The sequence below is a fragment of the Lepus europaeus genome, chromosome 6 (assembly GCF_033115175.1).
Source record: "Lepus europaeus isolate LE1 chromosome 6, mLepTim1.pri, whole genome shotgun sequence".
NCBI classification, from domain to species: Eukaryota; Metazoa; Chordata; class Mammalia; order Lagomorpha; family Leporidae; genus Lepus; species Lepus europaeus.
The window spans coordinates 66,414,831-66,439,895 of record NC_084832.1 but is presented as its reverse complement, the minus strand read 5'-3'; the positions used below and the strand labels follow the sequence as shown (position 1 = coordinate 66,439,895).

The window sequence follows — 25,065 nt, the reverse complement described above, 5'->3', positions numbered from 1 at the left end:
GGAAAAAAAAAAAAAAAAAGAAGAAGAAAAGAAAAGAAAAAAAAACCTATATGAAAGATCTCTGTGAGTGAGATCCCAGTAGAAAGAACGGGCCATCAAAGAAGGAGGTACCTTTCTCTGAAGGGAAGAGAGCACTTCCACTTTGACTATGACCTTGTCTAAATAAGATCAGAGTGGGCGAACTCAAAAGGTCTTCATAGCCTTGGCAACTCATGACAGAGCCTAGGGTGATTACTGATGCCATAAACAAGAGTGTCAATTTGTTAAGTCAATAACAGGAGTCACTGTGCACTTACTCCTCATGTAGGATCTCTGTCCTAAATGTGCTGTACATTGTGATTTAATGCTGTAACTAGTACTGAAACAGTATTTTACACTTTGTGTTTCTGTGTGGGTGCAAACCGTTGAAAGCTTTACTTAATATATGCTAAACTGATCTTCTGTATATAAAGATAGTTGAAAATGAGTCTTGATGTGAATGGAAGGGGAGAGGGGAGGGTCGCGGGTGGGAGGGAAATTATGGGGGGGGGGGGGAGAAAGCCATTGTAATCCATAAACTGTACTTTGGAAATTTATATTCATTAAATAAAAGTTAAAAAAAAAAAAAGAAAAAACTAGCAGATCAGTATCCACAGCTTCCATGAAAGTCTAACTTAGTAATATGTTATTTTTATAGATAGCAGATACAATAACAATATCAAAACCAGTGCTTTATACCTATTTTTGCATCCTAGCATAGTTAAAACACAAGTTTTATTTATTATCACTTAAATTCACATTTACTGGTTTCAAATTTATTAGAGAAATTGGCAATGATAAACACAATACAGGTTTTCTGCATTATCTTGGGGAAAAAAGGCACATGGTTAATTGTGGTTTTTAAAAAGAAAACATTTTCAATTTATTAGAAAGTAGGGCAATATAGAAAATGCAATGGTGTTTTGTATCTGTCTTTAGCTTGAATGATTCTACAACTCAAATCATATTTCATATATTTTCATAATAGAGATATTTATGCAAGCATGTATGGTTTCTTTATCAAATCACGTATTACAAATCATTCTATTAATTTTGTTTCTGGTATGACAAATAACAATGACAGGGTCAGTTCGGCATTTCATTATCTCTATAATTTTAATTAGTTCCATCTTTCTAACACAGATATGCAGTTGACTGGTAAGAGTTAATTTTATGAAAACCAAAGAGAATTGAAGGTAAAGATATTGTATTAATTTTTGATAAGGAATGTGTATACATCTATATAAGAGCATCTTCTTAATCCATTTTATGATGTTGCAATAGAATGTATGAGACTGGGTAATTTATAAAGAGAAGATTTTTATGTTTGGTTTAGGGTACTGAAGATATGAAAATCTAAAATTGGGCAGCCACATCTGGTGAGGGTCAAATGCTGCTTTAAATCCTGGTAGAAATTAGAAGAACAAATAGATGTGTGCAGGAGGAGCAAATATTCAAGAGAGTGAGGGAAGGCACCAGGCTTCCTTCATAGCAGTAATTAATTTAGTTCTGTAAGAGTGAGAAATCTAATGACTCTATCAATCCATTCTTGATGGTTCAGCCTTAACAACCTAGTCAAAATTCAAGGTCCCCACTTCCCATTGCCACTACATTGGGAATTGAATTTCCGCATGAGTTTTGATGGGGATAAAGCATATCAAAGTCATATCAGACTTTAAGTGATAGCATCATCTAGTCAAATAACAAAAGCAAGTTTTACTAATAATGGATGATCAGATAAATTCACCAAAAATATATCGATAATTTATTTGATTATAAATGAAGAAAACACACTTGAGTTATAAAATACACATACCCATTTGAGAATTTGAAAAACATAGACAAAAGAAAAAGATATATTCCTTAATTATTGAAAAAAGGAATTATATAATTTGAATTACTGGCTCAAATATGTTTCAAATTTGAATTACTATATTTAGTGAAGTATCCTTGTACTCATCCAATATTCCAATTTTTTTTTTTTTTTGACAGGCAGAGTGGACAGTGAGAGAGAGAGAGAGAGAAAGGTCTTCCTTTGCCGTTGGTTCACCCTCCAATGGCCGCCGCACCGCGCTGATCCGATGGCAGGAGCCAGGTGCTTCTCCTGGTCTCCCATGCAGGTGCAGGGCCCAAGGACCTGGGCCATCCTCCACTGCACTCCTGGGCCACAGCAGAGAGCTGGCCTGGAAGAGGGGCAACCAGGACAGAATCCGGCGCCCCGACTGGGATTAGAACCCGCTGTGCCGGCACCACAGGCGGAGGATTAGCCTATTGAGCCGTGGCGCCGGCCACAGCCTTTCAATATCTCAAAGCACCCAAGGGCAGCCAGTGCCCCATAGATGGATGTCTCAAAAATTTCATTTTAAAGCACTTACCGTGGAGTTTGCTTCACTTCCCAAAGCAATCCTGATTCTGCTGGTGTCTGCTTAAAAAGAAAAAGGTGGGCAGAGAAACACAGGAAGAATCACCTGATGGGTTCCCTAATGGGATCAGCATAAAGCTTGAGAGACAAATGAGGGTCTTCAAGTCAAAGAACCTGAAGAGGGATTCCAGGCTTTAATCACACAATAACACACTCCACGTGTTCAAAGAAGATATTTCTGTTGTTAATTCCTGATGTTAAACTCTCAAAGGTTAGACATCTCCATTCACTTAGGTCTCAGTCTCTCTCTCTTCCTCCCCCTCTCCCTCTGTCATCTTGCCTTTCAAATAAACAAATCTTTAAAAAACATAAAAATACAAAATTGCTATTGTGTGGCAGGCATTTGGCCTAGCAGTTAGGACATCAGCTAGGATGCCTGCATCCGCATCAGAATGCTTGAGTTCAATTCCCGTCTTGGGCTCCTGAGTCCACTTCCTGTGAAGGTACACCCTGGGTTCCTGCCCCCTACGCAGGACCTGGACTGTGTTCCTGGCTCCCAGCTGTGGCCTGGCCCAGACCTGGCTCTTGCGGGCATTTGGGGAGTGAACCAGCGGATGAAAGATCTGTCGGTCTCTACCTCTCTTTCTGCCTTTCAAATAAATGAAACTAAATTGAAAAAACATTTCCAGAATTCTTACCCTTTTTTCTTGGTGCATTATGCTTAGAGTTTTTGGTTTCTTCTAGTATCTGTTCACCATATTCTGAGATGATCTGAAAATTAAAGTTGGGAATTTATACACATCTCTTTAGACACTGCCGTAATGTTATTTAGTTATCAACAATCTTCAGCACAATAAGATTTAAGTTGAAAAATAAAAAATGACATTTAAAAATACATGTAGTTTAGGCAGAGAGATAAATATAGACACATATATATAATTTATATATTTAAACACATAAAATATATAATTTATATATATATAAATAAAGATCTGTACAATTACATGAGCCACAGCTGAGCTTATACTTGGGAAACAGCATTGTGGGACGAAGAAGAAAAGGGAAGGAAGCATTAACTTTTTGTATTTTAATAAAGTTCTGCATCCCTTGAATTTTTAAAAAAAATTATTTATTTATTTTAAAGGCAGGGATACAGACAGAGGGAGAGATGGAGAGAGAGACACAGAAAGGGGGAGATCTTCTGTCCGCTGGTTCACCCTCCCAAATGGCCACAATGGCCAGGACTGAGCCTCACCAAAGCAAGGAGCCAGGAACTCCATTCATGTCTCTCACATGGGTGGCAGGGGCCCAAGCACCTGGGCCAGCTTCCACTGCTTTCCCAGGTGCATTAGCAAGGAGCTGGATTGCAAGTGGAGAAGCTGGGACACAAACCAGTGTCCATGTGGAATGCCAGCATTGCAGGTGAAGGCTTTACCTGCAACAGCACAGCATCAGCCCCACAACGGCACTTCAGAAGGTTCATGGAAGAGGCAGTTTTGGGGTGTAGTGGGTTGAGCAATTGCCTGCAGTGCCAGCATCCCATGTGGGCACCAGTTCAAGTCCTGGCTGCTCAACTTCTGATCCAGCTCTCTGCTAATGGCCTGGGAAAGCAGCAGAAGATGGCCCAAATGGTTGGACCCAGCAGCCATGTGGAAGACCCTGAAGAAGCTCCTGGCTCCTGGCTTCGGCCTGGCCTAACCCAGGCAATTGCAGCCATTTCGGGAGTGAACAGTGGATAGAACACCTCTCTCTCTCTCTCTCTCTCTAACTCTTATTTCAAATAAATAAAATAAATCTTTTCTTAAAATAAAGGTACTATTCTACAGGGAGCAGCTGTTTAGCCTAGTGGTTAAGGCACCTGCATCCCAAACCAGAGTGCCCAGCTGGACACCTACTCTGGTTCCTGACTCAGGTTTCCTGCTAAAGCAGACCCTGGGAGTCAGAGGTGCTGGCTCAAGAAATCGGGCTCCTGCCACCCACTTGGGAGACCTGGATTGAGTTCCCAGTTCCCAGTCCTGGCCACTGCAGGCATTTGGGGAGTGAACCAGTGGATACAAACTCTTTCTATCTCTCATATAAATACATAAAATTTAAAAAGATAATATTCTATAACCTTATGGTGGTTCAGCAGAAAGTCAGCATGAACAATAAGAAACTTCCCTGGCTTGCGTACTTTTAAAGTCAACATCAATGTTGTTACAGATAAACATTTTTAACATAAAATCAAAATAATATATAATATTTACATATGTACAAAATAACAATATGACTTTTTAAAAAATCAAATGATACAAAAGACTCACACTATACATAATATTCTTTTGCTCCATTCTTCCCCAGAAACCCCAAGACTTGTACTATAACAACATGTACCTTAGACTTTTCCAGATTTAAACTTTATCCTTCTTACCATTCATGCCATTAAAGAAGCTATTAAAGTTTGACAAGTAAAAGAGTGGGGATGTAAAATGACACGGTGGGATAACGTCTTAAAGTTTTTCATGTGTAATATATTTATTGGAACCAAAATTAGCCGTCAGCCTTGCTAATGCTCATATAAGAACATGTTGGCACTCTATCTTGAAAGTATATTGCCCTATTAATAAAAAAAGTGAAGACATTAAAAAACCCGACCTATAATAAAGGAAACTTCAGATAATGAAAAATAAAATTGAATCTGCTTGGCCTCGGGCTTTTAAACAATTATACTGCATTTCTATATTTCCTAAAGGTTTGGGAACAACTGTTTTTAAAAATATATTTATTTATGGGGACTGGTGCTGTGGCTTAGTAGGTTAAGCCTCTGCCTGCGGTGCTGGCATCCCATATGGGCACTAACTGGAGTCTCAGCTGTTCTGCTTCCAATCCAGCTCCCTAAATATGGCCTGGGACAGTGGTGAAGGAGGGCCCAGGTCCTTGGGCCCCTGCACCCACATGGGAAGCAGGGAAGAAGAGTGAACCAGCAGATGGAAGACCTCTGTCCCTCTGTCTGTAAATAACTCTGCCTCTCAAATAAATAAATATATCTCTTAAAAGTATATATTTATGGGTCGGCGCCATGGCTCACTTGGTTAATCCTCTGCCTGCGGTATCAGCATCCCATATGGACTCCGGGTTCTGGTCCCAGTTGCTCCTCTTCTAGTCCGGCTCTCTGCTGTGGCCCAGGAGGGCGGTGGAGGATGGCTCAAGTGCTTGGGCCCCGGCACCCACATGGAAGACCAGGAAGAAGCACCTGGCTCCTGGCTTCGGATTGGCGTAGCTCTGGCCATAGCAGTCATTTGAGAGGTGAACCAATGGAAGGAAGACCTTTCTCTCTGTCTCTCTCTCTCTCACTGTCTAACTCTACCTGTCAAAGAACAGTATATATTTATTTATTTATTATTTTTTTATTTATTTGAAAGGCAGAGAGAGAGAGATATTCCATTGCTGGTTCATTCCCCAAGCTGGGGCTGGGCCAGGCTGAATCCAGACTCAAATCTGAGTCTCCCACATGGGTGGTAGGGCCCCAACCACTTGAGTTATCACCCACTGCTTCCCAGGGTGGCCATTAGCAGGGAGCTGGAAGTGGAAGTGGAACTGGGACACAAACCCAGGCATTCCAGTATGGATGTGGGTATCTCAAGCAGCATCTTACCCATTGCAACAGCATCTGACCCTAAAAATATAAAAACTTTGTCTTAAAGCAGAGAAGAGATGAAAGGCTGTGTGCCAAAGAACCTGGGCACTATAGTCCTCCCTGTGTATTCTTGCTAGGAAGAAGAACAAGCATATTTAAGCTTATGAAAAACATTTCTAAAATATTCATGATGTTAAAATTAAATAATTTTATTTGTATATAACAGTGTTTCTCAACGTAAGCTGTACATCAGAATCGCCTGTGGGGTTTTTTATGATTTATTTATTGTATTTGAAAGGCAGAGTTACAGAGCGAGAAGGGGGGGAGGGGAGAAAGAGAGAGAGAGAAAGAGATGATTGATCTTCCATCTGTTTGTTCACTCCCCAAATGGCACAACAGCCAGGGCAGGACCAGGCTGAAAATAGGAGACAAGAGCTTTATCTGGGTCTCCCATGTGGGTGCAGGGGCCCAAGGACTTGGGCCAACTTCCAGGTTTTCCCAGGCATATTAGCAGGGAGCTGGATTGGAATTGGAGCCGCTGAGACTCAAAGAGGTGCGGTGCCCACATGTGCTGCTGGCATTATAGGCTGCGGTTTTACTCACTACACCACAGCACCAGACCCAGAATAACCTCTTTTAAAAATAGTAATGTCCAGGACACCTTCAGAGTTAGTGTGGGCCCAGGCAGCAGCATTCTCACAGGTTCCCCACCGTGTTCTAACTGGACGGGCAGCATGACAAGCCGCTTGTTCAAACAGATGCCCTCTCCTGAACAGTACAGACCTTCAGTTTGTGTTACTTTCATCTGGTGGTGCTGAAGGCTTTTTCTCAGCCATTCCCTCTCCTGAGCTCTGTGTGTGGTCAAGCACCTCTGTGTAAAAGCTTGGTAGAGCTCACTTTCAATCATGCCCAAAGAACAGAATTTATTTCCATGCAAAGCAAACACTTAATGGAAATCAATTCTGCAATTGCTGTTCTTTGCAATAAACTACTGCTAAACAAAAAGGACAAGGTGTTTACCATCTATTTTGTTGATTTATTTTTTAAAATATTTAGAAAAACACAATATAATGTGGCAAAGTCTATTTTCTCGTATTTCAGTTACAGAGGAAACGCACATGATAAGTAAAATCTAATTTCAAAAAGTTTGTTATAAACATGGTACAGGCATTCTGGAAACGTTTGGCCACTCCTCAGAAAGCTAAACATATAATTATCATATTATACAGCAATTCCACTCTTGACTATACACCTCAAAAACTGGAATCAGAGTCTGACAGACACTTCTCTCGTGTTCATAGCAGCATTATCCTCCAGAGTCAAAAAGTAGAAACACCCAACCCCAGTGTCCACAGACAGATGGATGGGTAAACAAATCATACTGTATACACACAATGGACTGTTATTCAGCCACAAAATGGAATGGAATTCTGATACATGTTCAACAAGGATGATGAGCTTTGAAAACATTAGCTAAGTGGAATAAACAAGACATAAAAGACAAATATTTTATTACCTCACTTTCATGAAATATCTAGAATATGTGATTCATAGAGACAGAGAGTAGACTAGAGACCAGGAGCTGGGGGAGAGAGGAACAAGGAGTGATTATTTAATGGGTGTAAACTTTCTGTTTGGGATGGTGGAGAAGTTTTACAGTAAGTATTATTGATGCTTGTGCAATATTGACAATATAGTTAATGCCACTGAATTATACACATAAAAATGGTTAAAATGGCAAATTGTGTATTATATATATATATATATATATATATATTTACCAAAAATCTTAAAAAGTTAGGAACACTATGGCAAAAAGAAGGAAAGAAAAGCTACATATAGAACAATGGAAATGAAATAACAGACATTTCCTATATACATCACAAAAGTGGCTCTAGGCAAAGATGACAATAATGACAACATAGGAAAACTTTTTTATAATGAATTCATCCTAGGTAAGTAAACTGCCAACTGGAATTTTCTACATTGCTTAGGACCTAGCCAGAGATAACCACAAGCTTCCAGTTATGTTTTGTGCACCATACTTACCAGATGCTTAAGGGTACAGAGTTCATACAGAATGCATCCTAAGGACCAGATGTCACTGGAAATATAGAGGAAGCAACATCTCAGTAAATAGGTTGTGAGTTATTACACTAAAACATATGCATTTTTAATTAAAAAGTGAAAAATTATCCTACTTTTATTAAGAATAGGTATGTCATAAGTAATTCTTAGGTATTTAAATAAGACATAGTAATTTAGATACTAAGAATAATGATCACAATAAAACTCTCTGCTCCCCAACTTGCACCCCTCCCAATCAGGGTGGTTCAGATGCCATTTCAGCAGCATTAGGAAATTCAGGGGCAAAAGGAAGGAGCATCTGTGAACTGAGACTGTCAGAGCTGGAGGAAGGACTTAGAGGATGTCCAGTACAGCTTCCACCAGACCACCACGTGCACGGCAGCCGGCCTAAGAGGGCAGCTCCTGGTGGACGGCTCTACCTCACGCGGCACAGTCCATTGCCCTGCTGGAGGGCCTAAGGTAGCACCTCCTGCCTCACAGAAGCCAAATGTGTCCTCTGGCAACATTCTCCAGGCCTAGAGTCAGCTCATGCTCCAAGAGAAAGAGAACAAGACCACTCGTTCTTCCACAAAACAGCTCTTCAAACTCACCAGAGGCCTATGGGTGGTCCTGTGCCCGACTTCCTCATGCCAACCATCTCAGTTCTCCTCCAGCAGCCTCACTGCCCAGTTGTCTGCTCCAGGCTTTTTCTCAATGACACTCTTGTTATTATTATTTTTAAGATGTATTTATTCATTTGAAAGGCAGAGTTACAAAAAGAGAGAGGGAGCGAGAGAGAGAGAGTACTGGTTGTTCCACTTCCAATCCCACTTCCAGATGATGCAGGTACACAGCCCCAGTATTTGCACTCCTGCCATACATATGAGAGACCAGGATGGAGCTCCTGGCTCCTGATTTTGTGTGTGTTTGTTTGTTCAGTTTGTTTTAAGATTTATTTATTTATTTGAAAGGCTGAGTTACAGAGAGGCAGAGGCAAAGAGAGGTCTTCCATCTGGTTCACTCCCCAAACAGCCACAATGGCCAGAGTTGGGCCAATCCGAAGCCAGGAGCCAGGAGCTTCCTCTGGGCTCCCACCTGGGTGCAGGGGCCCAAGGACCTGGGCCGTCTTCTACGGCTTTCCTAGATCATAGCAGAGAGCTGGACCGGAAGAGGAGCAGCCAGGACTCGAACCAGCAGCCAGATGGGATTCTGGCACAGCAGGCAGTGGCTTTTACCTGCTATGCCAATGTGCCGGTCCCCTGGCTCCTGATTTTGGCCTGGCTCAGACCAGGCTGTTTCAGCCATTTGGAGAGTGAACCAGCAGATGGAAGATCTGTATCTCACTATCTCTCTGCCTCTCAAACAATAAAAATAAATACATTTAAAAAAACTTTTTAGAGTGGGGGCAGCAGGCTGGCACTATGTCATAGAAAGTTAAGCCTCTGCCTGCGGTGCCAGCATCCCATGTGGGCACCAGTTTGAGTCCTGGCTGCTATACTTCCAATCCAGCTTTCTGGGAGTGCATCTGGGAAAGCAGTGGAAGATGGCCTAGGCACCTGGAGCCCTGCACCCACATGGAAGACTCAGAAGCTCCAGGCTCCTGGCTTCAGCCTGGCCTAGCCCTAGCCATTGCAGACATTTGGGGAGTGAACCAGTAGACAGAAGATCTCTCTCTCTCTCTCTCTCTCTCTTTGATTCTGCCTTTCAAATTAATAAATAAATCTTTTTAAAAAAATAATAAATAAATAAAGTTGGAGCAGCAAAGTATGGGAACCAGTAATATAATTCATACTGTTTTTAGAAATGACTAACCATTCTTCTGGCATTTATAATGAGCTCTTCTCAGCTCTGATTAAAACAGAAAACTACAACATTCATCTAGAAGCCAGAGAATATGGGTTCCACAGTGCTTTCAGATATATCTTTTAAAAACCAAGATCCTCTGTGTATCTGCTTTACAGTGGCACTAACTCTAGTGTCCTGCACAGGTCACCAAATGGTCACCCTTGCACAAAATAAGTCCACTGCTTTCCTTTTATTGTTGTAAAGCAAGTCCTCCCAAATTTCTGGAGGCACGTAATAAGGTGTTCCCACATATGTACAAGCAAACGCCATGGGACTAAAACCAAAAACAGCAAAGAGTGACCACAGAGCATTCCTGAAAATGCAGCATGTTTTGATTACTGTCACAGCATGACAACAGCAGTACGTACTCAGAGAGAAGATGGGCAGATCCAAAATCTCCCAATTTTACTTTTCCATTTTGGGTGAGAAAGACATTCTGTATCAAAAAAGAAGAACTCAGGTTACATCTTCCTTTGTGCAAACACAAGGCCAAGGTCTCCAGAGAGGCTGATTTTCAAAACCTGCTGACATCAGAGACCAAGGGTAGAAACGCAGGAGTGGAATGCAAGATGCCCTCCTGCCAGCTACGCAGCCCCCTGCCTGGGAGCTCCAGGTGACTGCTTTGAAACTGAACAAGCTTTGGGTGAATCTGTCGGGGCCAGTGGCCCTGGCCGGACATGAGATGCAGCAGGCTGAGGCTGTCCCTTATCTAATTCTGTTTCCTGCGCTTATTGTCCTGATGGCCGAAGGCACAAGATTTTTCATCCCACATTCCTGCAGGCAGGATGTGACTTCTGATGAAGGTCTATGATGTTCTTTGCTCTATCTGCAGAGCTTGTACCCTGACCATTGCTACTTTGTAAACTTGCTCTGTTCCTGTGCTATGCATGATTGCACACAATGAATGTTATCTGTATGGGGTCTGGGGTATATAACCTTGTCTTTCTGTGTGCTCGGGGCTGGAGGCTGAAGAGTTTCTTCAGGGAGACTGCCTTCAGTCCCTCTCGCCGGGCCCCCTACTTTGGCCTGAAACGCGACGAGGCAATAAACGTGGTGATGAATTGACTGAGTGCTGCGTGTCTCCGTGTGGTTTGTCGGGTGGCCTCCGACAGCTGGTGCCGTGACTCGGATTCATCTCATCCACAGGTAAGCCTCTGTAAGAGGGAAGGCTGCAGCGGTAGCTGGCCGTAGGGATTAAAAGGGAGGCACATAAGCACGAGTAGGGCGTGGCAGACTAGGGCTTGCCCGGGGAGCCTCTCTGATAGCCATGGGAATATACAGTCACATCTAAATGTGACAAGGATATAAAGGCCTTGTTAAAAAGCGCCGGGACGCCGGTTGCAGGAGAAAGGAGGGAGCAATTGGCACGTGTAGGACTTAAAAGACTAAAAATTTCTCAGGAGCCCCTCTAAGCCATAACTATGGAAAATGCGCATTTAAAGAAACAAAGCAAGCAGTGTTAAAGTGTCCGGACTACCCATTCTATTTTTGTATTATGTACTAACTCTACCCTTATTATTGATAGGAATGCTTGGGCAGATTATGCGTGGTTGGCTTTAAAAAAAAAAATGTAAATCAAAATATGCCACAAATAGTTAAGATTGCACAAACCTACAAAAATGTAACAATTACAGATAGTAAGAGGCTACTATCATGGCTAAATGGTTACCCACTGTGTTCCATCCGCTAAAAAATTTGCTGTCTTATCAAAAAAAGATGTTACAAATATTTAATGAAACCCAAATCACTAATTTCAGAGTAATACAAAATGTTAGCGCTTTTGTTAATTGGACTGTGTGCGCCTCAACATGTCTGTTTAACAAGTAACAATGCCTCAGATCTCCATGCCATGGGATTGTCTAGCCAGTTCTCAGGCTGTCTGCAGCAGCTTGAGTTGTTGTATTGGAATGGTACTGTTTTTTATGTCCCTGACATGGGTGCCCAAGAAGCTAATTCTCCCTCAGTTATGTTTCAATTTACCCTTAAAACACATTGAGTATTATTGTGTTTGATTACTAAATGTATGCTTGTATAAAAAATTTGTATTGTATTCTTATAATGTGTTAATTATGTCTACCTCTCAATGCAGCCCTAAGGCCAAATGTAAGGACAAATTTTTGGAATAAAGAGGCTTGTATCTAGGTTCAGCTCTGGTGGACAAGTAACTTTGTTGCCAAATGACCTTCTCCTGCTCCTTGGGAGCCTGGCCAGTTCCCAGGGAGGAGGATAAAGGAATGTTTCTGATAAACAGGTGGGCATGCTTCGTGTCTTGGCTCTCTGGCCAAGATCCGGGACGGGATGCACTGCTTGCCTAACATCTTGGCAATGAGCCACCCTTGTCCTTGGAGGCTTTAAGGGAGAGCCAGAACAAGCCTCTACTGCTGCTTCATCCTGGGGGAACACACAGTCAAGCTAAATGTCAAACATGCCTGTAATGATTACTAATAATGTCTGGTTCTCAGTATGGATTCTTTTCCGGTGCTTTGTAAAGATTGCCTAGTGATGCCCACAACACTATCAATTCTACTAAACGTAAGTACAATGTAAACATAAATCAATTGGCTACTATGACTGAGGTGTTCTGTGACAGTTCCTTTAATAAAAAATTAACAAAATAAATTCACTTAAAAACAGAACATTTAGGACCTGCCACTCTACATGGTTTGTCATTACAAAAATTATCAAGAAGGGCTATGCCCAAAAAATAAGGGTGCTATAAATGTAGACAACAAAAACATGTACAAAAATTATCCAAAAGTCAAAAATCAAAATAAGGCTCCTGCTGGTATTTTCCCCCAGTGCTAAAGGAAAAGACATTGGGCCAATATTGTCACTCCAAAACTGATAAAGAAGGTAATTCATTAAAAAACAAAATTCAGAAAACTGGAAGCGGGGCCAGCCTCAGGCCCTCCCAACAACCATCAGTGGACCGTCTTGCTACAGTATTATTAAAGCAATGGAGCCATGTTTATTGCAAAATTCTGTTAATCTATACTCCTTTACCATCTTTCCTCTAACTAATTTTAGTGTGCACTATAAGGCTTGCAGCGTATTTCTTACAAATTAAACTAAAAGTAACTAAGTCTGTACACAACAGACAGCTAAAAAATAATTCGCTGTCACAAATTGGTGTAGTCGACAGGATCTACAAGTATACAAAGCAATGCCTTTCTTTAAAAGGAAAACTAAAGTTACACGTGTAACCTGTAATGTTCCTGGCTGGAAAGACTCTCAGTTCACCTCTTTGGCAAAGAAATGGGCTCTCTGCTCAGAATTGAGTAAAAATTGGTATGACACGTTACGGAGTGCACAGCCTCCACAAGTTATTAAGGTTTTACAATCGATAAAATAAAGGGATCCTATCACCAATCAATGTAATACACCTAATCCAATACTGGTATGGGACATGGACTCCTAAGGGGTGGGTTTTTTTATGTAGCAAATATGCCTTCACATCGTTAGCCTCTGATAAATTCTGCAATTGCTCCCTGGACTGTGTGGCCCCGATGCTGACATCTGTATTTACAGCGGCGGATAGAGCGCATCGGCAGCATACTTCACCTAAAGACTGTAATGGCAACATCATCCTAATAGGAGAGGACACTGCCCTGGCCATGGCTGTACCAGTAGTAAGTGTTCCTGAACTGGCCTTTGGAAATAACCATGGACTGCGAAGGCTTACATGTTTAGTGACCAAAACAATTAATCTTACTGCTACTGGACTGTCCAATATAGCTAAAACATTGAATCAAGTTCACTCAGGAGTACTTTTAAACCATGCAGCTAACAATTACTTGATGTTAAAAGATCATATAAGTTGTAAATCTGTAACAGGAAAATATTGTTTTAACATTACTAACAATGTGCCATATATAGAGTCTGTTATTGATAAACTTAAGAGTAACATACAAAACTTGTTTATTACTAACCCCCTAACATTTGGAGGGTTTCAATGGATTCATTGGTTATTCATGTTAACTGGACCACTACTGCTTTTCCTACTTGGTATGGGATGTTTTCCGTGTGTTCTGCATTTTATGCTGACTTTACTACAGTCTGTATGAACTAACATTCATCATTATTTGTAATCACAAATAATTAATATGTGGCTGTATGTTTCATCTCTCACCTAATGTTGGGCTGGAATGGTACTCAAAGACGGGTAAGACGCTCAGCATCCTGTACCAACCTAAGACAGGGCTCTAGGCCACGCTGCCAGAGTTACCGATGACGGGTAAGGACAGAGATGACTGTGGGCAACCTAAGACAGAGGTCATTCTCAATTAAATAAAAAAGGGGGATATGTAGACAGCCCATAAACAAGTCATAGACAAGTCAAGGTCAGTCTTGGCTTGTGAAAATTCCTGAAAGGAAAAAAGGTCACCTATTCCCATGCTCCAGAAGAATGATCAAACAAGAATGCTCCGAGTAGCAGTGGATCAGCATATTCATTCAGGAATCTTATTACTAAACCAACGGGTCAACGTTCTCCAGTGGATCAGCATATTCATTCAGGAATCTTATTACTAAACCAACGGGTCAACGTTCTCCAGAAAGAACTGAATCTTAGACGGGGATGTGGGGAACCCCCTGCTTGGTTCAATCTGTCACGCTTTGCACTACTCCATTTCCCTGGCATAACTATACTCGTCTTGCTAATTTGTCTCGCTCTTTAGGTGCCACCTTGAACCGTACCTGGGATAGTAATTTCACTCGTTTGCTGCGTGAACTATGGCAAGAGATTTGGGTTCTTAACTCAACACAACTGGACACAGATATTTGGTCCCCATTCGAAGTCATCGCTGCAAACCCCCCCTCGCCTGCAATACAGCAGGTGTTGCTTGGTTTCTTGGACCAGTAGCCAGAGACGGGTAAGTGCCTTGAGGGATGGCATGCAACCTAAGACAGCGGAGGGCTGAGACTGCTCATGCAAGTCGACCCTCTGGCAAAGACGGGTAAGCTGCCACTCGCTCAGGGGCGCCTAAGACAGGCGCTGGTCGTAAAGTAAAAAAAGGAGCTGTGGGGAGCCGGCCCCCACAACCGCTGTCTTCTGCCTGCCTGCCTAGCTCTGCCTGTAGACTGATGTGACGTAAAACAACCAAACATTCCCACCGTTCCAATGTGTGCAGAGAGGCTATCAAAAGGACAGTTCATACCCTCAAGGACACTCTCTAAAACAGGGGGCTACAGTATGTGATATGCCGTGGAAGCCTTGGTCTCTCTCTTCCTAACTGCCTCATTGACCGCTTGCTCCTACACTGTTCTTAGGGTGGACCGGTAGTCAACGACGGGTAAACACTTGCAGGCTTCTCTAACAACCTAAGACAGAGGGCAGGACATGCCTCCTGTATCCTTGATAACGGGTAAGCAGAGTAAGCGCTGCGGGGCACCTAAGACAGGCACGAGTCCACGCTGTTCAGCGTTTAACGCGAGGGACTTGTGGGGGATGGGCCCTCCCCCGCGGCCCTCTGGACAGTGTAGACACCGGTTACCATAAACACCAGGCCATTCTTGTACAAACAAGAAGGGGGAGATGTCGGGGCCAGTGGCCCTGGCCGGACATGAGATGCAGCAGGCTGAGGCTGTCCCTTATCTAATCCTGTTTCCTGCGCTTATTGTCCTGATGGCCGAAGGCACAAGATTTTTCATCCCACATTCCTGCAGGCAGGATGTGACTTCTGATGAAGGTCTATGATGTTCTTTGCTCTATCTGCAGAGCTTGTACCCTGACCATTGCTACTTTGTAAACTTGCTCTGTTCCTGTGCTATGCATGATTGCACACAATGAATGTTATCTGTATGGGGTCTGGGGTATATAACCTTGTCTTTCTGTGTGCTCGGGGCTGGAGGCTGAAGAGTTTCTTCAGGGAGACTGCCTTCAGTCCCTCTCGCCGGGCCCCCTACTTTGGCCTGAAACGCGACGAGGCAATAAACGTGGTGATGAATTGACTGAGTGCTGCGTGTCTCCGTGTGGTTTGTCGGGTGGCCTCCGACATGAATCAGCAGACATGACTGAACAGGAATCTGTGTCAGGGTGACCCCATGTGGCAGGACCAGGTGTCAGCTACTTCCTTTTCTTTTTCTTTTTTTAAGATTTAGTTATTTATTTGAAAGTCAGAATTACACAGAGGTAGATTGAGACACACACACACACACACACAGAGAGAGAGAGAGAGAGAGAGAGAGAGGTCATCCATCTGCTGGTTCACTCCCCAACTAGCTGCAACGGCTGGAGCTGCGCCAATCCGAAGCCAGGAGCCAGGAGCTTCTTCAGGGTCTCCCACATGGGTGCAGGAGCCCAACAACTTCAGCTATCTAATACTGCTTTCCCAGGCCATAGCAGAGAGCAGCCGGGTCTTGAATTGGCACCCGTATGGGATGCTGGTACTGCAGGAGGCAGCTTTACCCACTACGCCACAGCGCCAGCCCAACTACTTTCCATCTGAGAACATATGTACTCAGGGATGGGGACTGAAAAGGCTGGGAACATATTAGCATACACTACCAAAGTGACTCTAGTGGCTTCTTCTCATTTTATTAATTTGGTTAATATTAAATCGAAGGGTACAAAGCTTCAGTTTAAAGGAACGAATAGTTCAGATCAGGTGTATGGCCTGCTAATGACAGTTCATATTAACACACAGTATGCTTGAACACTGCTAAGCAAATACATCCAAAAGGTCCTCACCACAAAAAAGGATAAGTATGCAAGGTGATGGGTATGTTAATTAGTTTGATTTCATCATTTCACAAGGTATACATACATTAAAAAAAGAAATACTTCATAACTATATACAATTTTATATCTTAATGCATGGTATCTTTATACATTTTTATCTTAATAAAGCTGGGAAGATTTTTTTTAACTAAATAAAAGTAAATACATAAATATCAGGCTGAAAAATATTTTTCAACTAAACAGAAATGTCCCAAAAGGAAATAAGGTAACAGAAAACAAAAGACTGAATGATACAGCTTTGGGTTTTCTTTAAGGTCCAAAAATATAGTCCACTCACCTTGGATTTGATATCTCTGTGTAGCACCCATTTCTTATGAATGTGATTTACTCCAAGGCACATTTGTGTAAACCAATTAAGTATCTGTAAGGAAAAAGATGCAAAATCCACAAACACATAGTAACGGGTAAACACTAACCCCAAATTCCAAAGAACCATTTCTAGGATGCAGCTGCCCAGGGTTTTACACAATGTGAGCACAAAACTCCTGTACTCATCTTAGTTCAATTAAGATTCAGTGTTGTCTGAAGAAATTCAGAAAAGCTGTGATCCCCATGCCTATTTCATGTATGATTCAAATGGCAATTTGGTTTATTTTTTTAAAGAATTAGTGGTTGAATTATTCACTGATTTACTTTCATTTGAAAGGCAGAGAGACAGAGATGGTCAGAGAGAGGAGAGAGATCTTTCATCTGCTCGTTCACTCCCAAATACCCGCATCTGGGGCTGGGCCAGGCTGAAGCGAGGAGCCTGGAACTTCATCCAGGTCTCCCACGTGTGAATCAGAGACCCGAGTACTTGAGCCATCAGCTGCTGACTGGAGCTTCCTGTCAGTGCTCACCTTGGGAGATCGTGGTGCTGGCTCAAGTAATTGGGTTCCTGCTACCCATGTGGAAGACCTGGCCTGTGACCTGGATCCCAGTTTCGGTCCAGCTCAGTCCTGCCCATTGTGAGCATTTGAGATGTGAACCAGCAGATGAAACTTTCTGTCAGTCTCTGCCTCCCAAATAATAAAAATTTCTCTGCCTCTCAAATAATAAATGAAAATTAAAATAAAATTTCAGTACAATAAAATTAAGACTGAAATATCTACTATAAAGTACAATGAGTAACACAATTTTCAAAATCTTCTAGACTTGAAAATTTTATTCTTTTATATTTTATAACCATCATTGATTTTACTTTCTAAAAATATTTTGGGCAGCCGCATCCTTAGGATACCATTCAGTAACATTAGTATAGAAATCAGTTGTTGGAGTGTCTCTAGGAAAAATGGTTGAGCCACTACCTGCAGTGCCAGCATCCCAAATGCAAACAGATTCGAGTCCCGGCGCTCCACTTCTGATTCAGTTCCCTGTTATTGCCCCTGGGAAAGCAATGGAAGATGGACTACATGCTGGGACTCCTGCACCCACACGAGAGACTGGGGTGATGCTCCTGACTCCTGGCTCCTGGCTCCTGGCTGCAGCCTGGCTCAGCCCTGGATGTTGCAGCCATCAGGGGTGTGAACCAGCAGATGAAAGATTCTCTCTGTAACTCTGCCTTTCAAATAAATAGCTCTTTAAAAAAATCAGTTGTTTCTAATTAGGGTATTGGATAATCCTAGATATGAATGCTTTAATTTTAACTGAGAAGAAGTTTATGAGAAAAGTTACTTCTGAATCTTAAGGACAAACATGTAAGTCAGTCTCTTACCGTATCTTCAGGAAATAACTTTCTCTTTTGCTGTTTAATCTTTTGCATTAGATCCCCTCCATCACAATATTCCATCACAATATATAGATGTCCTCCAGCTAAAATAGATATAAATGTCTTTAGGAAAGTTGCAGTGCCATAAATAAATTCAGAAGTGCACAGATGTATGGGAGTTCATACTCATCTTCAAATGATTCTTTGAAGGCAACAATATTGGGATGTTTCATTTTGGCTAACAGAACAGCCTCCTTCCTAAACTTCTGTGTTTCAGAAAGACTAGAAAAAGATTTTAAACTATAAATTTATATTGCATTTTATTTTTAAAGACTTATTTATTGAAAAGTGGCATAGCAGAGAAGTATCTTCCATCCATTGATTCACTCCCAAAATGGACACAACTGGGGCTGGGCTAGGCTGAAGCCACAGGTAGTAGGAACTCAACTACTTGAGCCATCATCCACAGCTTCCCAGGCACACTAGTAGGGAGCTGGACTGAAAGCAGAGCAGCTGGGACTTGATCTGGCAATCCGTTATGGGATGTCAGCATCCCAAGTGCAGCTTAACCTGCTGTGCCATAATACCCACCCCTAATATTGTATTTAAAATAGCATCACATCCAGCTCCTTGATAATGCACCTGGGAAAGCAGCAGAAGATGACCCAAGTATTTGGGCCCCTGCACCCATGCAGGAGACTTGGAAGAAGCTCTGGGCTCCCGGCTTTGGCCTGGCTCTAGCCCAGTCCCAGCTGTTGCAGCTATTTGTGGAGTGAACCAGCAGATGGAAGATCCTTCTCTCTCTCTCTCTCTCTCTCTCTCTCTCTCTCTTTCTCTTCTCTCTCTGTCTTTCAAATAAATAAAACAATAAATCTTTAAAATAAAATAGCACAATAATTTAAAACATTTAATTGTATTATTTAACATTAGTTTAAGTATACTAATATCTAATCATGAATATTAATTATATTAGTGTTTTAATATTATATTTTAGAAAGCATCACAATAATATTTATATAGTATGAATATATTTCAATGTTAGATGCAGTACTGTAACGTTGTACTCAATCCCAAATTAAGTTTTTCAAACTCTCAAAAAACAACTATGGCTATATTTTGCATGCTGGAGCTGACCATTTTATTATACTATTATGTTCTTTTTCCTTTTCTTACATGTACAGAGTGGAAATAGTTTTTTTTTTCTCCTGTACACTAGTTTTAATATCCACCTAAGTGTCACTGACTTGGAGGGCCAGTATTCCATCAAGAACAGGGCATCCTAAAAGAGAAATCAATGATTTCATGTTTTGATCACCTGTAACATTTTACTGGTCTGTGGCCAAGATAAAAAAAAAGTAATAATACATTACTGCATCAAAGATGGACAAAGATGATACGCAAAAGAAGTATCCAAAGCCGTTTGTCTATAACTTACTGAGGATTAATATTTTTAAGTCCCGTTCTCATTAATACTGCACCTGAACTGCATTTGGCAAAGATCTGCTACACTGTCAGGTATACACGATTGGAAATTACTGCTGATTACACACTGGGATAAAATAAACAATAATCACTATCTGAACATGGGCTAATTTTTTCCCTTTGTTAACTGCAGTGTCCTAAGAGCCACATAAACTATATCAAGCTCTTATAAAGCCAGTGAATAAACTGATTACATCATTTGTGTGAAGGAGAAATTCCTCATTAAGCATCACGAACTTATTGTCTTATATAGACTGCAAGTGCATGCTCACTATGACCTAGTTTCTTTAGCAGTGACCTTGGGGAGCCTGATTTCCTTCATTGCAAACAGCTGATTACTGCTTTCCTGCTGCATGAGCTGAAGGAGCCCTCACCGATCACCCTCAGGACTGTGTAGTCATCCATGCTGGGCTCCCACACAGCTGGGCTCCACCCATGCAGTCCCCAAGGGCTCTTCAAATCTGCCTTCAAAAACAGAAACATCTGAGAAGTACATTCACTTTCAAAAGGCATAATTCATCCTGTTGAGGCTAAAAATGATATCCCCAAAATGTGGTGTTTTTTGGCATGCTGAGAAGTTTGATCAAAAGAAAATTAAAAAGTCGTAAAAGCAAGCTCAGAGTCAATGTCCCTCTAACCTTGTCTTCCCCCTTCAAGTGCAAGGAGAGGCCACCTGCAAAGTGCCTTTATCTGCCTAAAGTTTGGACAAGCCAAAGAATATACAAATGACCTCTGTCTCTTTCCCTACACTTCCCTTAAGTAAGCGCAATATCCCAAGAAAGACTGAATTCTGCCGATACACCTGGATTTTTTTTTTTTTTTTTGGTAAGCCATTGTCTGTGTTTCAGTCCCAGATGCATCGCTAACGCATTGTCTCTGTTGCAGGCAAAACAAATTTTGTCCCATGCTATTTATGGTCTCCAAGCCCACAGAGTTCCTCTAAAAATCATTCATAATTTCCCTTAGACTCCCCTTTTCTCCCCTCACCTACAGAAAAAGGGGTAAAGATGTGTCAGGACCATGTTGGGATTGTGGGTAATCACACACCTGTGATCCCAACCCTGCCCCAGGCACATTAATAAATTTGTATTTCTCTTTAATCTATTGTCACTTCATTTGGGCAAAGCTCTAGAAGACAGGGGAATTTCTCTTCACCCCTAATCACTCTAATCATCACGATATGGCACAGCTTATTCCTTTGAAAGGGATCAGTTTGCCACAAGCATTCTACTTCGGCACAAGAATTGCTTTGAGCTGAAAGCAATTTGTTCTTTATCCTTTTCACTTTCATTTAAATACAAACATCCCCCTAGGTAATGGCAATAACCTTTGTAAATGTGCTTTTCCCTCCAGTACCAGGAATACATTTTTTACCAACAGGGAAGACATCAATTTAAGTTTGCATTATAAACCTTTATCTTCTGTTATCTAAATAATCTTTATCCTCTGTTGATTCTTCCACATATTTACCCTCCTGCTCTTCACTTTAGAAGCCTCCGTCCTTGATCTAGCTACTGTTCCTTAATTTATTACAGTTAGTTAAAATAAACTTTTTCTTCCATCTATCTCTTTTTGTCAGTTTAATTATCAGGGCCTCAAGCACTGAATCTAAGAAGACACAGAAAAAAGTTTCCCTCCCTACATCATTCACTCAACAGGCAGACACCGAGCCCCAGCTCTGAGTCAGAAGTTGGAATCCTGAACAAATCTCTCTTGGTCTCTGGCATCAGGGATGTCCCATGCAGAGGTGGCCATAAACCTCAACAAATGTGGGGGGCAAGTCTTCCAAGAAGAGCGTGCCGGTTTACAGCAGAAATATCCAAAGCAGTGCGCAAACGTGTACTTAAGTTAGAGCCTGAAGGATAAATGGAAGTTGGCCAAAGAGGAGGGAAAGCGTGATCAAGGTGGAGGGAATGGCATATTGCAGAGCAAAAGAGATTACATTCAAGGAATTCAAGCAGAATGTAAGGGGCTACAGCGACAGGGCCTTATCTGAAGTCCATTACAAGGCACAGTTAGAAGGCTGGATTTTATCCTCAGGGTAATTAATAGGCTGTCCCTGAAGGGTTTTAACCAGGAGGGCAATACAGTCCTCATAGAAGCATATTAGAAAAATCACCCACAAAGGCTGCACAGTGAGCACACCAGAGGGTGGAGGCACAGAGGGGCCAGACCAGAGGCTCCATGAGTAGACAAAGCAGGAAAATGATGGTGCAATGACGCAGGTGGTGCAGGGGGGAAGAAGAAACTGGGAAGGAAGAAGTGGCAACAATTGACACATTTTTGCTATAGATCTCTGGGGGACAGGAAGGGAGGAGGAGGCACCATGGACTCCCAGATTTCTGGCATAAACTGGATAAATGGTGATGATACTCCTAGAGAGAAAAAGGCATAATCAATGGTGGTGTGTCTAGCTTTTTCTTTGATTTTTCTGGTGGTTGGAGCATGGCAGGGTGGGGCAGAATATGGGAGAAAGGAAAAATCCATCCCATTTTAGACAGGCTGAGCTAGAGGAGCCTGCAACTGGAATGAGATGTGAAACACAGACTTCAGACTGCCCAATACATATGAGAGTGTATGCAAAATGTAAAATGAGATGTAAGATTCCCAGCGCCTTGCCTGGTACACAGGTCTTTAATAAATGGCAGCTATGTTCATTATTAAGACCTTAGAAAGAGGATGCATTTTTTTTTTTTTCATTTAAAAAAACATGCTTTATTTTTCCAAAAGCTCATGGTGGTTTTTTTTTTTTTTTAATCCCACAAAGAGAATGACCAGTAAAGCAAAAATCACAACCCAAAACCTACAATATTGTGAGGTGTAAAACTTCCAGTTTATATTTCTGTTTAGTCACATTATCAGGAAAATCTAGAAATCATTTCTCCATCGAATCAGATGCACTGTCATCCAAAACAATCCTTTCCCAGAACAGTTAGGTGTCTGGATGTGTTTGGGCCCATGAAGGAAAAACCACCCTGCACCGGAATTCTAACCGGCCAGGGCCACCATGGCTGCTGCTACACAAGGGGGCGACTTTTCCCGTGTCTCTTTTCTTTGTTCCCTGGGGCCTCTTTTCCATGCAATGGAGAGTACCTGCTAAGCCAGAGCCACGAGATTTTTCTTAGCTGAAAGCCACATTTCACCCTTTGTGCCCACATTTCCCAGCCACTGTTACAACCTTAAAATCCTTACAAGCCCTGCATATGCTCTGAGGTCAAGGTATAGGGTCCGTTCACATGCTTGTTACAACTTAAAAAAAAAAAAAAAAAAAAAACCTGTGGCAAACGCTTAGAGGGGGGATCGCCAGAGAGACACAGGCTAACTGGGCAACGAATCATTCTTCTCACCCGCGACAAAATCCTTCTACAAAAGCGACTAGGCCCTGCCGGGCCCCTGGCCCTGGCTGAGCCACCTGGCCCCACCTGCGCTGCACCTGCGCCACGCCCCAGCCCCTAAGGGAGGGGGCGCGCGGCCAGGGGGCCGGGCCAGGGCCAGGGCCAGGGTTGGGGCGCTGCAGGGGGCGATCAGCGCGGGCCTTCCGCTCTCCCTCATCCGGCGGGGGCGCCACCCTGTCCTCCAGGTCCCACGCCGAGGCACCCCCGGCCCTCTGCCCGCCCGGACGCCCGCCGCGCTCCTTCCCACAGACACCGCGCCCCGGGGCGAAGACGCCTCACTCGCTCACCCGCTCCCCTAGCGACCCGCGCCAGCTCCTAGCGCCTGCGACTGGCGCGCTTCCGCGGGGCGGGCCGGCTGGTTGTCTCTCGGGTTGTCGGTCAAGGAAGTCGCCTGAGTCTGGCGGGAGGCGCTGTCCTCGGAGTAGCCGGGCCTGGCACGTTTTAAAGCTGTGGCTACACGTTGCTCTGAACACAATGCTAATCATATCGAAGGAAAACGTCTCCCCGTACAATGTCCCTGTGTCGAGTTTGAGTGAGCAGCCCATATAGCTAAGTTTAATGGACACAGTACTCAGTGCTAGCACTTAACCAGTTGTGTGACCTTGGGCAAGTGTGGAAAGCCAAATAATACTCTCCCCTCTATCCCACAGCCCTCCCAAACTTCTCCCTTCAACTGCCTGCGACCTGTGCATTGGTTCTTCTGTATGGCAAAAGGGAATTAGATTGCAGATGGAAGTAAGGTTGGTAATTGTCTGACTTTTAAATAGGGAGCTGGGGCCAGCATTTTGTGCATCTGCTAAGTGGCCATGTAGGACTCCTGCCCCCACATTTCCAATTCCAGCTCACTGCTAGTGTAGACGCTGGGAGGCAGCAGATGATGGCCTAAGTACTTGGGTCTCTGCCACCATGGGAGACCCGGATTCCTGCTGTTGTGGGCATTTGGGGAGAGAACCAGCAGATGCAAGACCTACCTCCTGTAAGTAAATAAAATTTAAAACAACAACAACAACAACATAGGGGGTTGATCTTGGGTTAGCCAAGAGCCAAGAGGGCCCAATGTAATCCCGAGTGTCCTTTCAAGTGGAAGAGGCAGGCAAGAGAGGAGGTCAGAGTCACAGAGGGATTTGAAGATGGAGGAAGGGGCCAGGAACCAGGGAATGCAGGTGGCCTCAAGAAGCTGGAAAAGGGAGCCACATTGCCCCCTAGAGCTCCCAGAAGAAAGTAGCTCTGTTGACACTGTCATTTTAACCCCATGAGAGCGCTTACAGATTCGCCCTCCACAACTGTAAGCACTTGATTTGTGATAAGGCATTACAGCTGCTATAGGAAGCTGGCACAGCAAGTAACCAAACTGTGTGAAAATGTAGTATTTACTTCAAAGGCTGATCCAGAACCTGTGTGGTATACTCTGATATATCAATTACTCCGCAGTTGAGTGATAGCCCTAAGGACCCTGGCATATACTGTTACAAATGGCTAACATTTGCAACACGTGCGGAGTGCTCTTTGTACTCAACTTTGTATGCAGAACACTGCTACAGCGTACACTGCTATGGACTAACGCTCCTCAGGAGTGAGCTGCCTGCACAGACCTCAGCCATTCTCTATCAGTGACACCATCAGTGGAGAAGGTGATAAGAGGGCCTGACTGTTCTCTTTCCCACGAGAGAGACTCCTTGCCTTGTTCCACTGGTGTACTAGTCTGCTCCAGCGGCTGAAGCAGCCTCCCACAGACTGGGTGGGAGGAACAGAAATCCATTGTGTCATGGGTCCAGAGGCTTGAAGTTCAGGATCAAGGTGTTGGCAGTCTTGGAGCCCTCTAAGGACTTAGAAGGAAAGGTCTCTTCCAGGCCT

At 42.9% G+C, this 25,065-nt stretch overlaps 1 protein-coding gene across 1 annotated transcript; it reads right to left on the bottom strand.

The window, feature by feature from the left end:
- Positions 1-859: 859 nt before the first annotated feature.
- Positions 860-24,970, bottom strand: LOC133762107 (uncharacterized). The gene is made up of 10 exons (XM_062195173.1): positions 24,804-24,970; positions 23,499-23,760; positions 20,191-20,281; positions 18,341-18,438; positions 16,925-17,008; positions 10,277-10,344; positions 8,046-8,100; positions 3,079-3,151; positions 2,394-2,443; positions 860-2,201 (listed from the first exon to the last, which is right to left on the bottom strand). The coding sequence occupies exons 1-10, from the start codon at positions 24,968-24,970 to the stop codon at positions 1,935-1,937; spliced, it is 1,215 nt and encodes a 404-aa protein (XP_062051157.1). The 3' UTR covers positions 860-1,934.
- Between the last annotated feature and the right edge of the window lie 95 nt (positions 24,971-25,065).